General features: G+C 42.4%; 1 protein-coding gene across 1 annotated transcript in view; it reads left to right on the plus strand.

Moving 5' to 3' along the window:
- Nucleotides 1–17,326, plus strand: part of LIMK1 (LIM domain kinase 1) — a 58,670-nt gene that overhangs the window by 26,768 nt on the left and 14,576 nt on the right. Inside the window, exons 3-5 of the mRNA XM_075263875.1 lie at nt 15,336–15,474; nt 15,576–15,685; nt 16,402–16,572. Of these exons, the coding sequence (XP_075119976.1) occupies nt 15,336–15,474; nt 15,576–15,685; nt 16,402–16,572 (420 nt within the window). The remainder of the gene's footprint in view (nt 1–15,335; nt 15,475–15,575; nt 15,686–16,401; nt 16,573–17,326) is intronic.

Here is a 17,326-nt window from a genome sequence, read left to right on the forward strand (position 1 = left end):
TGCCATTCTCATGATTGGTGAGGGTCTCATCGGTTGGACTCTTGTCTATGTTTAATTTATGGTGCCACCCCTTTAATTATACAGGGGTATAGTGGTTTTATTTAGACATGTATAGCTCTAAATAACATATGTATGAGCTGTTACTTGCTCTTTATATGTCGGCATTATTTATTTCGACCATGTGGGCACTGTTACTTAGACTGACACAGTATAGCATAGTTATTAAGAGATCTGTATCTTTGGCTAGTATAGGTCATTTATTTTCACCCCATACGGTATAGTGCTTATATTTAGACATTGCCTGGCATTGTTGTTTGTACAATGACTATATAGCATATAGTGGAAAAGGGGTGCCATCAGAATGTACCACGTAGGACATAATAGTCTATGCCCTGTGGAGCTGGTAATCTATTGCAAATCGCCAATCATGATGTGGCGATCAATTGATGGTGGGATCATTCATATCAGAGATCCCAATATTGATATAAAGAACAAAACTGCCTGATTGGAGTGGTGCGACAGGTTGGGAAAAAAAAAACTAATAATCTTACCATATCCTATTTCTTCGCAAGTTAGCAAACTCAGCAGATTCGGCCAAGCAGTGTTTTTTCCGCTGACTTATGGCTGAACATTTCCAGTGCGGATGATATTTTTAGTCATCCGTTTTTCAGAGTAGACTTATTTTTATAGAGGTCGGGGGAAACCCATTGGCCACCCCTGGTAAAAGAACATACAAAGCTCATGTAGATTTTGCCAAGATCTTGGATTCAAACCCATATTCCCAGCAGTAAGCAGATGGTTGCCCTAATGTGTCATTGTATTGTTTGCACCAGTGTATTGTAATATTATGTCTATGCTATAATATATGCTACATATGACAGACGGATATGTTAGTACACCTGAGATGTATAGAATGGGTATATAAAATGGTATGGCTTACATCTGTGTTATTTCCTCTGCAGAAAGAAAGTTTTATGTTATTTTTCTCTAATAACTAAGCATGAAGGGGTGTTAATGTCGCAGCCACATCCGTTCCTGGCAGTGGTTGACATTATTTCCCGGGGTTTCCAGTGTCCACAGTGCTACTGGGTAGGCACAGAAAGAGGAAGAGACTGTTCATTACAGACACACATTTTCCAGCATTGAATTACCTACCAGTATAGACGGCTTAAAGGGGTCTACATTGACAAGAAAAAGCTCTCCCTTGTCTGGAGACTTGTGTTTTTGCAACATCGTATCTGACCTTTCAGTCCCTGAAAACTCAACTCAGACACCAAGTGTTGAAATTGTATATATTACAGAGTTGCTCAACTTAGCGTTATTTCTTAATGATGTACAGCCCCTTTAACACGTAACAAAACTTTTGATTTTTGATTTTGTGACCTTTATAAAAAATTGCAATACGCTTTATTAACAATTTTTGGCACTAATTTTGGAAGTCAGTCCTAAAATTTACTTAATTTGCCAGTTATTTCTAGCTGTAGACTGCCGGTGACTGGAGTGCTGGTGGACGGGCTCATGTATCGTGCAAGGAAGCTGAGGCTGAGGGGCGGGTAACGTCAAACAGTTCTATGTGGGGCATTTCATAGAATGGAAAAGTGACACCAAGATATCAGTGTTAACCAAAACAGAGTCAGGACTGAAGGCAGCTGTATATAAATATGCCAACCTGACAACCGCAGCATTTAAAGGGTTAATAACCGCAATGTTATCTCTGACTGTGGGGGCTACACCAGCTGTCTATGGTGCATTCTCAGCTCCTGAGCAGGTGCAATAGCCATGAAGTAATAATACGTCATTGAGAAGTAAAGTTCCATGGAGGTGGTTTAAGGTGAAGCTGGATATATGCCTCAGAGAGTTGTAGGAGCCATACTAACGCCTATATCTGCAGCTGACAGTATTTTGGCTCTGCCTATACATTCAGTACATCCACAGGCAAGCAGAGTACATCATAAGCCAGACCTGGGCAATGTACGGCCCGCGGGCCACGTCCGGCCCTCTGACTGCTTCTATCCGGCCCACTTAGCTAGTTGAAGTTTTTTCAAGGACCTGTGATGATGTCATCACAGCCTATCACCAGGGTAGGCTATGACTCATTAGTGGGCGGAGCCACATGGAACTGTGTGCTTGCTGCAAGCTGCCGGCTTGCCAGCATGTGTGAGCAAGAGGGGGAAACTAGGGGCAGATGTAGGGGGGCAGTGAAACTGAATGCACATAGAGAGGGGAGGAGGATGGAGGAGGATATTAAATCATGGGGGGTAGCTGGAGGGGGACATGTCTGCCTCTAGTTGCCACCAGTTTAATGTCCCCCTCCAGCTGCCCCCCATGGTTTAATGTCCTCCTCCAGCTTCCCCAGTTTAATGTCCCCTCTAGTTTCTACTGGTTTCTACTGGGGCACGAGGAGAGGGACTTAATACTGTGGGACATTTGGAGGGAAACGTTATAATGTGGAGGTGTATAATGTTAGGGTGTCTGTAGGAGCATTATATTTTGTGGGACACATGGAAAAATGATTGAGAATGGGTGGAGAAATGGGTGGAGCTAAATTTGCCACTGTGCGCATGGCCCTCTAGAACCGTTACAATTTCTCATGTGAAAATTAATTGCCCTCCCCTGTCATAAGACGTAATTCACATCTGCATCAGAAGTTCCATTGGGCTCCTCCATCAAGAATCCCGGATGAAAGAAAATTATATATGGAGGACTTTTTTTTATAATGGATAACCACTGGACCTTATTGTAGTCTGTGGGATCTGTCGGGCTGTGCTGGGGTTTATTAGGCAGATGCATATTTAGTGTCCATTCTGTTTATGTGTTCCCATGATGGAAAAGAAATATAGAATGGACGGCGCTGATACAAATCCAGCCTAACATTTGTTACCAGTCACATGTACTTCTCATTTCAGCTAATAATTTTTTTGTACTGTCCAAAAATATCTTATTGGTTTTCCCATCAATGTATACACCTTATCATATCATTAAACACCTACAAGTGAACAGATTCTGCACTCCTAAATACCTACACAATGGACTGGTTCAGCTCAATTATACAGTGAATTGTGGATGTGTTACCAAGCACCAATGTCATGCTATATACCAGAGCTACCAAATAGCAGATGTAATGCTATGAACAAGTGCCATTGAGTTGTGGATGTAATGCTATACGTTACTTCCATTGAGTTGTAGTTGTAATGCTATACACTGGTGCCATTGAGTTGTGGATGTAGTGCTATACACTAGTGCCATTGCGTTATCAATGTAATACTATACACTAGTGCCATTGAGTTGTAGATGTAATGCTATACACCAATGCCATTGCGTTATCAATGTAATACTATACACTAGTGCCATTCAGTTGTAGACGTAATGCTATACACTAGTGCCATTGAGTTGTAGATGTAATGCTATACACCGGTGCCATTGAGTTATAGATGTAATGCTATACACCAATGCCATTGAGTTTGGCTGTAACGCTATACACCAATGCTATTGAGTTTGGCTGTAATGCTATACACCAATGCCATTGACTTTGGCTGTAATGCTATACACCAATGCCATTGAGTTTGGCTGTAACACTATACACCAATGCTATTGAGTTTGGCTGTAATGCTATACACCAATGCCACTGAGTTTGGCTGTAATGCTATACACCAATGCCATTGAGTTTGGCTGTAATGCTATACACCAATGCCATTGAATTGTAGATGTAATGCTATACACCAATGCCATTGAGTTTGGCTGTAACGCTATACACTGGTGCCATTGAGTTGTGGATGTAATGCTATACACTAGTGCCATTGCGTTATCAATGTAATGCTATACACTAGTGCCATTGAGTTGTAGATGTAATGCTATACACCAATGCCATTCAGTTGTAGATGTAATGCTATACACCGGTGCCATTGAGTTGTGGATGTAATGCTGTACATTACTTCCATTGAGTTGTAGATGTAATGTTATACACCAATGCTATTGAGTTTGGCTGTAATTCTATACACCAATGCCATTGAGTTTGGCTGTAACGCTATACACCAATGCCATTGAGTTGTAGATGTAATGCTATACACCAATGCCATTGAGTTTGGCTGTAACGCTATACACTGGTGCCATTGTGTTGTGGATGTCATGGTATACCCACTGGTGCCATTTAGTTGTCAATGTAATGCTATGGACCAATGCCAATTACTATTTCTAGGGTGTACCCTGCCATTTGTACATCACTGATCCTGATCTCACTTGGACCCCCCATGATACGCGTTTCTTACACGTGCCATATATATGACTCTCTGTTCTGTAGATGTGTAACCACATAGTATCCTGTTATAATGGCAGGAAACATGATTATTTGTGGATCTTCTAATGTAGTGACAAGCAGATCTGTGTGATGTGAGCTGTCATCCTGCTTTACTTATATATGGCTGTGCTAAATAATGCAAATGAGTAAATCTTCCCACAAGCAGTCCTATAAATATGTTTCCATCTGAGTAGACTGGCATGTGGTAATGTCTTCCTCAGACGGGGAACATGCCAAACAATTAGACCCTGTATTTGCCTTTGTATTCCCCCACCCCCATTGTGGGGCCTCTGAATCGGGTGCTGTCATGTACATAGGATGGCTCTCTATTTCCAGGATTGTTGTAGCTCTCCGGCCTTCAATTATTTTTATGGCCTCAAATCTTCACTCACTTTCCAAGTGTGTTTTTCCTATTACAAGATGCCACAGCCATAAAGAATGAAGAGATCTAAGTGGTGGTTTTAGGTTCTGGGTCAAACATCAATTATATTTTAATGGCATCATCATTTTGAAAGTGTACTTATAAATTTATAGAGCTGCTTACCATGTCTGCGCTCCTCCCATATGTCCTATTGCAAGTCATATATTTAGCCGTGAAAGGATGTGGGTGCAGGTAGTGGTTATATACAACTAATGGACAGCCTCGTGCATTAGACATACAGTAACTTAGAACTTTGTTGTTCCTCTGTTATTCCTCCTAGAAATGTTTGGACATTATAGCTAATGTATCTGTTATATATGTACCAAGGTCATAAAACGTCTTAAAGGGATATTCCCACCTCACATACTCATCAGTCTTTACTGCTGTAAAATCTTCTTTCTTCCTGGTTTCTTGCATCATTTGGTGGGCGGAGTTTCACATGCAACCTGCTGTTTAGCTCCGCCCCCAAATTAGTGTGTAGCTTCGCCCACCCATATTGGACTATGAAGTACAGGCAGCACCAACTCCATTCTGTGTTACATACAGAGACTGCCTGTCTCTCCCATAATGAACACAATTGAATTAGCTCGCCTGATAACTGGGAGAACAGAAGAAATGAAAGCAGCTCCTCTCCCCTATCTGATAGCAGGAAGCTAGGTCACATGGTGTAGACACAGGAATAGCTAGATACACAGGCTTGCTCCCTGCACTTAGCCCCTCCTCCCTCCCCCCTGAGAGCAGCAGAGACATCACTTGACTCATGAGCAGCTAAGTCAGGGCTGTGGCCACAAAGAATTGAATAAAGTAAGATAGTGGACAAACAAAGCAGTTTTGCTGAAGCAGTGTATTTAGGAAAAGTCTTACATCCACATTAACAAGCAGTATATATAGGATCCTTGTGATGGGACAACCCCTTTAAGGCTAAGGCCCCACGTTGAAGAAACGCAGCTTTTTTTGTTGCAGTTTTTTGAGCTAAAGCCAGGAGTGGATTGTGAGCAAAAGGTAGAAGTACAAGAACTCCCTATATATTTATCATTCCTTTTGTAGCCATTCTTGACTTTGGCTCAAAAAAACCGCAGCAAAATCTGTAACAAAAAAAAAGCTGCATTTCTGCAACGTGGGGCCTCAGCCTAAAGAGGACCTTTCACCATTTTGGGGGCATGCGGTTTAATACACCGCTAGAAATCCGACAGTGCGCTGAATTCAGCGCACTATCGGTTTTCCCGTTCTGTGCCCCCGGTGAAGAACTATCGGTCCCAGTACCGTAGCTCTTCACTGTCAGAAGGGCGTTTCTGACAGTCAGTCAGGGACGCCCTTCCTCACAGTAGCGTTTACAGCACTGTACTGTACAGGAATGCCCTTTCCCTCTCCTCACAGTACTCATCCATAGACAACTACTGGGGGAGGCGTTCCTCCCTGCTCGTACAGCACTATAGCCGCTGCTGTGAAGAAGGACGTACCTGACAGACTGGCAGGAATGCCCTTCTGACTGTGAAAAGCTACGGAACCGGTACCGATAGCTCTTCACCTGGGTTACAGATTGGGAAAGCCAAATTTAACGCACTGTCGGCTTTCTAGCGGTGTATTAAACCACATGTCCCCAAAATGACGAAAGGTCCTCTTTAAAGGGAGGCATGATTTTAGCACCCAAAATAAGAACAATACTGCATTTCTTGTCTTCAGCAGTGGTGTCCTTATGAAGCCTGAACAATACAGCTATTCTCAAAAAAAAAAAAAAAAAATCACTTTTACCCAATACTCAAATGATCTTCTTGAAGTCAGGAGTTTGGAGAGCTAGGTGAAGAAATCAAGCTCTGCACACCTCCTTTGTTGTAATCGACACTCCCCTGCTCCTTGACCCAATTTACACCCATTTAAGACCAAATTTTCAGGCTTAACTCAACACTGCACATGCTCAGGGCGTTCTATGATGCAGGCATGCTCGTTGATCCCGCACCTCATGAATAGGCAGAAGACGCCGGGCATGTGTGCCTTTGGAGAAGAAGGTGAAACTGGGACTCCATTGGTACAATGAGCGTAGTTGCTTGGGGTTGTGGATTAACATGGGAGTACATCAGGGCATTGAAGAGTAGTGAAAGGGGTATCAATTATAGTAAAGGGGGCGTGCAGAGCTTGATCGTTCAAAATTTATAAGGACACCATTACAAAAGACATGCGATACCCTGTCAGCCACTGTGCTTGGTTTAGGTGCTAAAATTGTGTTCCCTTTAAGATGAAAACATTTTGCCATCTTTATTTACACAGGTATATCCATAAAGTATAACAGTGCAGATACAACGGCCTTTATCGAGAAATGCTATCCCGTGTAAAGGAAATACGTTGAGTTTGTTTAATCTTGTCTGACCATATGATGTGTGTTTTGTTTCAACAGCACATGTGAGGGTAGAGAAGTGCCAGGCAATTGGATATTAACATGCCCAATATTTTTGTCATCTCCAGCAGTGTCTTAACAGCAGCTCACTACCTTATCCCCTTTAAAAATAATGCACGCTCAGTATTGGAAGGCACAGCTATCTTTAGACATAAAATAGAACTCATTTATCAAAACTATCTAGAGAGGAGAAACATAAGCTCATGCAGAGGCTTCTAGAGATTAAAGGAAAGTTTCTAGCACACCCCAGGTGCTTTATTCACATCAATACACTTCTGAGAGAAAACTATGGAGTAGATTCTCCTGTTCTTTCTGTATGCACTGTATGGCAGACATCAGAGCAGAGACAAATGAGAACTCCGGATAGACCTCGCAGAGAGGAAAACTGCTGAAAAATACAAGTCACATAATGGTTAAAACATCATTTTATTCCTCATGTACACAAACTGTGTTACTGATTTATGCAAATCCAGGCAAACATATTGTGGAAGCTGCTACTTTTACCAAAAAAAGGGAGAACTGCTTGTAAATTATGGAAATCCAAGTAAAAGGAATTATAAACGGGATAATCAAGGGATTAGTTGTAACCATCAAGCACACACATTAAGTAACAGAACCATCACTAAACAATGTCCAGTTCTGCACAAGAATTTGTCATTGTGTTTGGGTCCATTCACACGGAGTAACATGCTGCGTGACCTGGCACGTATATGGCGTGTGAGATTTTGAGCGCTGTAAAAGCTCCCATTGATTTCAGTGGGAGCCTGGATCGTATACGCCGCGCTATTTTGCCGCAAAATAACGCAGCGTATGAAATCAATGGGAGCTTTTACTGCGCTCAAAATCTCACACGCCGTATACGTACCAGGTCACGCGGCACGTTACTCCGTGTGAATGGACCATTTAGTTGTTAAAGAGGAATTTTCACCACGTTCACCAATTTAAGTTCTTAGTATCTGTTCATAGACGCTGCTCCACTGATTCCAGCACAGTTGGAATATTCTCTCTGGTGTTCAGCGTTCCTGAGCAACAAGCACATGAAATATTTATTGCCTGATGTGCTATTTAAGCTACTTACTGTCAGATGGGCGGTGTCAGGCAGGGGGTGTTATTCAAAGCTCCAATCAGAGGCAGCCAGTGACAGAGCTCACAATCACACCCTTTGTCTGCTCCTGACTGACTCCGCCCTCCTGACAGTATAGCGTCTTAAAAGCACATCAGACAACAAAAATAATAGCATTCATTGCTCTTGAATAGTGGGGGCTAGAGAAAAAAAACTCCCACTGCGCCAGAATTACTGGAGCAACAGCTATTAATTGATGTAAAGATTTAGGCTAAGGCCCCACCTAGTGGACCACAGTGATAAAGTGCTTTTCACAGAAGCACTGTGGACTTTCTGCTTCAGTTACCCTCAGTTACCTATATGGAAACTGCCGTTTTTTTCAGTATAAATGACATGATGTGATTTCCAAAAACTTGACAATTTTGGAGACCACAGCATTTCCACTCCTCGTATTTTTCTGCAAAGTGTGAATGGGATTCGTTTGTGCCCCGTGGGGTCTTAAATACACTCCCCTTCTGTACCTTTTTTCACCCATAACATATTTATAGGTTTCACGAATGTCCCCCTTTTCCTTAGGCCATAACATTTTCATTGTAACTAGTTTGCTTTATAGAGGATCTTTCATGTCCTCAGGCACATGCGCTTTTATACACCGCTAGAAAGCCGACAATTCAGCGCACTGTCAGCTCATCCACCAAGGCACATAACGGGAAAGAAAATGGTGCATTTACCAATAGCTCTTCACTGTCAGAGGACATTACTGACAGTCTAGCTGAGAACGCCTCACCTGATAGTACTTTGTGTAGCACTATACTGTGAGGGGGTGTTCCTTACTGTCCAGCCATGATGCAGAGCAGTGAGGAACATTCCCCCAGTACTAGTCTATGGATGAGTACTATCAGGAGGAGGGAGGTGCATTCCTCACCACTTATGGATGATCGGTAAGGAATGCCCCCTCACAGTATAGACAATTTAGTCCTTTGGTTAGGGTCAGGTATTGCAGGTCAGAAGAATGGAGCAAAGCTATGATACCAGTCAAACGTCATGGATGAGAGGGTGCTGTTTCTGGGATTAACAGGATGGTTCTCTTTTTTTGGGTCATGCAGTTGGGGGTGATACCCCATGTATAATGTTATGGACAGGGGTTGTTTTCTTTAACACATTTAAAGAAGATCTTTTACCACCTTTTACATGTCTAAGAAAATGATTAAAGAGGACCTTTCATGGGTTTGGGCACAGGCAGTTCTATATACCGCTGGAAAGCCAACAGTGCACTGAATTCAGCACACTGTCGGCTTTCCCTTTCCATGTCCCGGGTGAAGAGCTATTGGTGCCGGTACTGTAGCTCTTCACAGTCAGAAGGGCATTCCTGACAGTCTGTCAGGAACATCCTTCTTCACAGCAGTGCCTATCGCGCTGTGATATGGTAACCTGAACACAGTGTGAATGGGGCCTCCGACTGTACAGAGGCACACCCCTAACTGATAAAACCCATGGATCAATTTGTTCATACATTTCTAGGAGGAATAACTGAGGAACCTCACAAAACAGAGCTGTAAGAAGAAATTTTCCAAAAGTATTTACTAAACCAAAGATGTCAGGAGAGCGGACGGGTCCTCTTCTATCAATTCCGACCATGCAGCAATATAAAAATCCACAAATTTCTAAAAGCTTATAATTAAAGTGAATAATTTATATTTCAGTATAAGTGTATTATGTCCCGTTACTCAACCATGATGACAGCTGGTAAATGGAACAAAGAGGCGCTGACAGGACGGGCTGTGAGTGGGATTAGTAGTTATGTGTGAAATATTCCCCCCTGCAGACGTGACTCAATACGGCTGGAAATATAACCGTACATTGTTGTTATTTTGAGGTTACATTTCACGCCTATAAGTATAATCTCCGTTAAATCACTACTATACGCTTTGTAGAGCTTGCTGCTGCTCCTAAGGGGTTAAGGGAAGCTTCTGCTTTGCATTGTGGGATTTCATTAGGTCTTCTTCCCCCGGGGAGGATTTAAATGGAGCAATCGGGTTTCCTTCCTCATTAATAATCAGAATCTGCAGAAGGATGATGTCATTGTGTCATCTGATGGCGGCACAAGGGGCATGGCGATGCTTTTATTTACTTCCCATGTACAGTGACGCTTCACTTCTCCTATTTGATGCTGGCTCATTTCCCCATCATTTCTGATTTAACCCTGTATTGGCAGCGAGAGTGTTATTTGTATTGTACTTATTGTATTTTTATTTGTAGTACTGTATTTTTGTATTCTGGTTGCTAGTACAGTAATATTAGTAATTCATTATGTATCCTATGTAGAATGTGTGTCAGATGATGGATCTGTGTCCCTAGCATCGTGCTGTCTATACTAGAATACACACCCCTTTGTACAGTCCTATTTCTCCGTGAAGAAAATAGATGTTACCCTAAAATAACCGCTGTTATCTGACAGTGCAGACGTTCGCCGTCACATCCCTCCATTACTTAGTGTTTCCTCTATAGAAGGTTTGGTGTGGTTGTAATATCTGCACTCACACGCTGTGGTTAGGATGCAGCCCACATACAGAGATCTGCTGCAGGCTGCCGTAATGCAGTTTCCCATGGTTGATTATGGTTGGCCAACACAATCGCTCTTCAAGGACCATGACAATAGAATGACAGGGTTATCTCTTAAAGGCACAGAGCACTACCCTGCTATTGAGTGAACCTTGTCATTAACCATGTACGCTGTTGTTATGCATTAGTGAGACAGATAACCTTATATGTGTTGTAATCCATAGCGAGACAGATATTGCACAAACCATTTACTGAATATTTGGCACAGGTTATATCTTGTGTCATATTATTATATATTAAATAAGACATATTCTATCCAAAAAAAACATAGCAAAACGATATACTTAGATGCTTTGTTACATATTGTATTTGTCCATTTCTTAGGGTATTTTTTTAAAAGGAGATTTGGTGCTGAAAAAAGAAACCTCCTGCTGTATTTTGCAGCATTGTCTTGTGGCGTAGTCATTGATGAAACTGCGGCACATGGGAATATAATGAGGAATCCCATTGGACTAAAGCGTATTCACACGTAAACCTGACTCTACAGGGAACATCATGGGGGTCAGTGCTTAGCTCTGTCGCCTTACCTTGGCTTTCCTCCCACACTCTAAAGACATACTTATCGGAAATTTAGGTTGTGAGGCCTACTTTGGACGGCGCTATATAAGTAGGCCAAATAAATAATAATAAATGTCAAAAATAACAGTATGATCATCCTCAAAGTTACATTTGTGTATATGAAAGCTTGGAGATAAAAAAAAAAACAGTACCACTATTATTGCTCTACAGCGGTTGTCACCCAGCTTTCCCAGGCCCCTGAAAGGCAATAAACACATCCTCCCTTCTGTAGTGCTACATTAGTTGCATTTAGGATTCTAGAAAAGCTTGGTGACATTGAAATGACACATTTGTGAAAAACATGGTCAGGATATGTTGTTTAAATGCCAGTCAGTGGTATACGTTGGCATCTGTATATAGTGACACAACCTCACCTGTACATATGGAATAACCATTTCAAAATAGTAAAACCATGAAAAAGTTATGAATCTACTAGCCATGTGTTGCTGTGGGAGCCTTCATCTCAGCCACATTGGGTTTTCACCCAGCTTTTCCAGAAACAGATACAGAATTAGATCTGACTCAAAGAGTTAACCAGTGGATTTGATACGGCGTTCCTCCCCATACACATCTATGGACGTTTTTCCAAGTAGAGCAAAGCCTTACTTTCTTCTATCTGTTTAATCAGAATCCTACATAATAGAGGTAACCAATGGTCCGTGTTACATTAGACGCCATCCATTGGCAGCCAGTCGCATTATATTGCTCTCCCTTACATAAGGCATATACATTATAATCAGGGGAATTTAATAAACCACCTATGCCATGTTTGTGGCTTAGATGGGTGATAACAAGGAACATCACTGGCCCTTTCTTGCGCCACATCATCCTTTTTGCAAAAGGGGGGAATGGGGAGGAAAACAAGGTGGACCAGGGCAGGGATGCTTCAGCCTGAGAAGTGTACTATAGGATAGGGGGATTTACCATAGGATAGTGGATAGCTTGCAGATGAGTGGGGGGCTGACTGCTCAAACCCCCAATGATCAGGAAAATGGTGGACCTCCGTCTCCTTTTCTGAATGGATCGGCGGTCAGGCAGTGTGCACACCGCTCTGTTCTTTTCAGAGCTGGCCAAAGTACAGTGCTTGTTTATCTCTATGCACATTAATGAACCACCATTAACAGTCCCCATTCTCCTGATCAGTAGGGGTGTGAGCGGTTGACACCCGTCCCCCAACTGACCTGCAAGTTATCCCCTATCCCCTTTCTTAGTAACATCCTGCTTATGTCCTCAGTGTTGTGCACATGGGTCCTTGCACAGTCTGCAGCTCAATCTACAAGGGGCAAAGGTTCCCGGGAAAGGGGCATAGCCTTAGCGATAAGATCCGCCGCTTCAAGATCAGCAATTGCAATGGCAAAGTTTGGGTGTAAATAATATAATCCAAAGCTTCTGCCGTTACATCAGATTGACCATACAGCATAATCCACTGTGATAAACCTGGTGCATCTTCGCCCTGCTGCAACAACAGGCTGTGTGAATAGGGATTAGGTGGCAGCAGATGGGTATTTTTCCATCAGTGTGAATGAGGATTTGACCTGATTTAAAAATGTTTCTAACTCATTAGTGTTTAATGGGAAACTGCAGCGGAGAATCAGCCAGAGCCCCAGGAAAGACATTGGCAGCTAAGCGTACAAATGATATTTGCATCATCAAGAACAATTTTCAACATGGAAATTAATTAAAATACCAACAAGGCTACAGATTTTTGCATGTAGGGCAAAGTGTCCCGGCCATGGCCAGCTTTACTGCCTTGCTGTAGATGCCCTGTCTGCTGTATTGCAGCACATCTACTAGTAGTATACAGGGCAAAGGATATACATTGTCAGCTGTAGGATTGTGGGAAGAGTTAATGGTTGTGTAATATTTTCCTTGTGTAAAAGTAGAATGAAGGACTATCCTGCTGACCATTCATGACACACCTGGGCTCTGGAGTGTGATGATGTCATTTCTATTGAGCCTTTAAGAGGCCCTTAAGGACTGACACTTATATTGTTAGGATAGGATAATCCATACTAGCCGTATACTGTCTATTTGCTGTAATATTTTTCTGACTCCTCTATTTCGCCAAAGCCTGACTCATGAATGACTGACCACCATGGTCAGAGAGAAGCAGGAAGGGTTATCTAATTCACACAAAAAGAAGTGTCATTTGGGTGGAGGGCTGTGATATGTCCAAGTCTTATGTTTTGCTTTCTGTTTACAGGGTGTTCAGGTTTATGCTCAATCCTTTCTGTGACTGCCATAGGTTACAATGGAGAGTGCTTCGTCAAGTTCAGGGGGAAAAGTGGCCATAAACAATTAGGGTCAGGGCCACCTATCATGTATTTATAGAGGACCAGTCACCACCTTAAAGCCATGAAACTAGTGGCACAGGTTCACAGTCATTGACACTGATGCCATTGGTAGTTTTCTTTTACTTGTAGGCTTCCCAGTCCTGCTGTTAGCTATGGCACTGATAGCAGTAAGTAGCCAAGTGAGTGGTCAGAAGAACGTCAACCACTAAACGGAAGCACTATGGACCGCCCACTTGACTAACTCCTACTAGCAGTGCCAGAGCTAACAGCACAACTCAGGAGCGGGCAAGTAAAAAAAAGAAACACCCACCAATGGCGTCAGTGGAGCCCCGGCTGTGAATGTGTGTTTCACTATTGTGAGGCTGGGCCTCTTTAAAGGGATATTCCCATGACGCTTGTTCACTAACCTGCAGGCTGTTGTGCTCTCTTCACTTCCTGCTTTTCCCGGCACATAGGTGGGCGGGGTTTCACTTGCACGGGATTGGTTCTAAATGAATTACCACAGTGTGAAGCTGATGTAGCAGAGCTGGATTTGAGTATGCTTGCATTACATACAGAGGTAATGGACTCCCTATCTCAGCCCTTATCAGCCAAATTCAATTAAACCGACTGATAAGAGCTCAGAAATTCCAGAGCTCTCTGAGAAGCTCCGCTACTTAAAAGACACAAACAACTCAGAGCTGCTCCCAGTCCCTCCCTCCCCCCCTGAGAGCAGGCAGCTACATCACTTGACAAATGAGCAGATAATCCCAAGGGCCATAGAAACTGAGTGTAAACAATGAAGTGAATAAATTAAGATAGCGGCCAAACAAAGCAATTTTGATACAACAATGCATTTAGGAAAAGTCTTAAATCCACATAAACTAGCAGTATAGATAGGATCCTTGTGATGGGACAACCCCTTTAAGGATAAACCATTAATGCATTTAATTCTTAGATTCCCACTGCCATATGATGTATCCTAGTTCTGTCGTGGAAAGAGAAGATCACCATTATCCTATAGCGGGGGGTCAGCAACCTTCGGCACTCCAGCTGCTATGAAACTACAACTCCCAATATGCTCCATTCACTTCCATGGGAGTTCAAAGAACAACAGAGCAAGTATGCATGCTGGGAGTTGTAGTTTTACAGGTTGCCTACCCCTCCTATATAGAATGGAGCTGTTCATTTTTACATAACACTTTTATTCTGCCACTTAAAAATCCATCATTTCAGTTTACTTGACTACTAGGATGATACGGTAATTATTTTACCATCTGCCCTATGAGGCTCTGCCAACTTTGCCAGATATGTGACAACGTAATATATTTGGCGCCATCTAGTGTAAGAATCATATCATTTCAGGGCCTACATTAGGTTATAGTCCACCTAAGCATGTGGAATTGTGTTTACAGGGACTAGATTTTAAAAACTTTATAGGTCCTGTCAGCCCTCTTGTCTGTTTTACCATATACTTGTATACCCCATAAAAAGTAATGATGGAGCATCTTTTCATTGCATGCTGAGTTGTGCTGTCCATGTAGGAACATATAGACAGCTAGGCGTTAGCAGTCCATACACACTGACACTGTGCTATGAATACCACAATGTATAGGGACACTCCTTATCGACAAGGGGAATGGCAGTGCCCGCTGTCAACTGCTAGTATTACTGAATTCTCCTTCTGAAAAAACGTATGGTATTTTTTTCAGGTGCAGTGATTGTGGCGTGTCCTTATCCCACCGCTACTATGAAAAAGATGGGAGACTGTTCTGTAAAAAGCACTACTGGGCACGCTTTGGCGGCATGTGCCAAGGTTGCTCCGAGCATATTACCAAAGGATTAGTTATGGTAAGAAGGAAAAGCTGATGTCTCTTATTGGTCATTGCTTCTACACATGTAGATCTTTGTTGGTGGCTGACCGTATGACACTGATGTTTTTACTTTTCTAGGTAGCAGGAGAGCACAAGTATCACCCAGAATGCTTTGTGTGTTCTCGTTGTTCCGCTTTTATTGGTGATGGAGAGACTTACGCATTGGTGGAGCGGTCCAAGTTATACTGGTAAGACACACGCCAGAGCGCTATGGTAACTCATACACTATAGGGCTAACTATCCTTCCAATTCCATCATAAAGGCACAACTAGTACTACAGTTATTTATAGGTGCCGTCTACTTTATGAAGACATTACAAGGGGGTTTGGAGTGTTTCATTGGTCTAATTATAGTAATAGACATTTGGGAATCACAATGGTACAGGACTAATATTGCATGGACTATATTAATACAGAGGTTATCCGCCGATTAAAGGGTAACTCCCATTTTATTTATTGTTTGCTATTTGGACAGGGGGGTAAACATTTGTATAATATACTTTATTAGCCTACCAAGCTTCCGTGTAATAGGAAGCAGGCTGTAAAGTTCATATTAGCAATGCCAGGGAGCCGCTCTGCCTGTATACATGTACTCAATGCAACATATACAGCTGATGGGGGGGGTTAAATGGCAGGATCTCCAGTTTTATAACACCAAGAAAAATGGTTGTTGTATCACAAGAAAACAGGAATTCTAGTACTTCAAGCCCAGCTTTCGTGTGATACCAGAACCCTTTTTCTAGGTGGTATATAACCAGAGATACAGTCATTTGAACTGACCACCCCACCTTTGGTAAAGGCTTCCTGGCCCCCTATTCACATATACGTTTTATAAAGACTACAGTATCTGCTGATATCATCTTAGTCATTGTGTCAGACATTTAATACTATTTTTCTCTTGACAGCGGACCATGCTACTACCAGATCTCCCTGACCCCAGTGATAGACTCCCCAGTTTCTCGATCTCCTCACACAGTAACCCTGGTGTCTCTTCCTGCATCAGACGGCAGACGGGGTCTGTCTATTTCCATCACTCCATCATGTGCTGAGCACTCTCACACTGTGCGAGTCCGGGAGTGAGTATATATTCTTATTCATTTAGATTGTGAATTTAGAATGGTTTCTTATGCTTTATACAACACGTAACATGTGTTATCAGTGTTTCAGTTTGTAGTAACTGTATTGTAAGGATACATATACAGTATATGCTGCTTCACTCATAGGACGCCCCTGGGTAAGACTAACATCACCATCTGGTGGTCAATAGTGCACAATACAGGACAAAATAATTTCACCGCATTGACCAAATTACAGAATGATATATGTTATATGCTTCCTAATAATATCAAAATATAGTCCAAAGCCAGGACAGTTTCCATGTCAAACATGAGACACTTGTAGTTGCTTTGTATCACCTTTAGGAGAATGGAAGTGTCCCCAAGGTAATGGCCCCCTGTGGCCTCCGTGTAATCCCGCCCTGGCTGCGTTGTGTACATGTTACATCCATGTCATTGTAATGAGTCTGTGTTTCTAGGCAATATCTAGATTGGAGGCAAAAATTCCTTAAAATAAAGTTGGAAAATTGCATAACTGTGAGTGTCTAAGTACTAGACATGTAGAATGCCAAACAGGAATACGGCTATTATTTTTTTCATCAGTTTCCATGGAAACTACCATTTCATTCTGTGCATGCTCTGAGATTAGGTCAGTGTGACCCAGGCTGGTGCCAGCGGATTTTTTTTATAAAAAATAGTTTAACAGACAGGTCTCCAGACGTACCAGCACAAGGTGTGGGGGAGGGGGGGGGGGCGATATCACCATCCACCTGCT

The sequence above is a fragment of the Leptodactylus fuscus genome, chromosome 2 (assembly GCF_031893055.1).
Source record: "Leptodactylus fuscus isolate aLepFus1 chromosome 2, aLepFus1.hap2, whole genome shotgun sequence".
In the NCBI taxonomy this organism is placed as follows: domain Eukaryota; kingdom Metazoa; phylum Chordata; class Amphibia; order Anura; family Leptodactylidae; genus Leptodactylus; species Leptodactylus fuscus.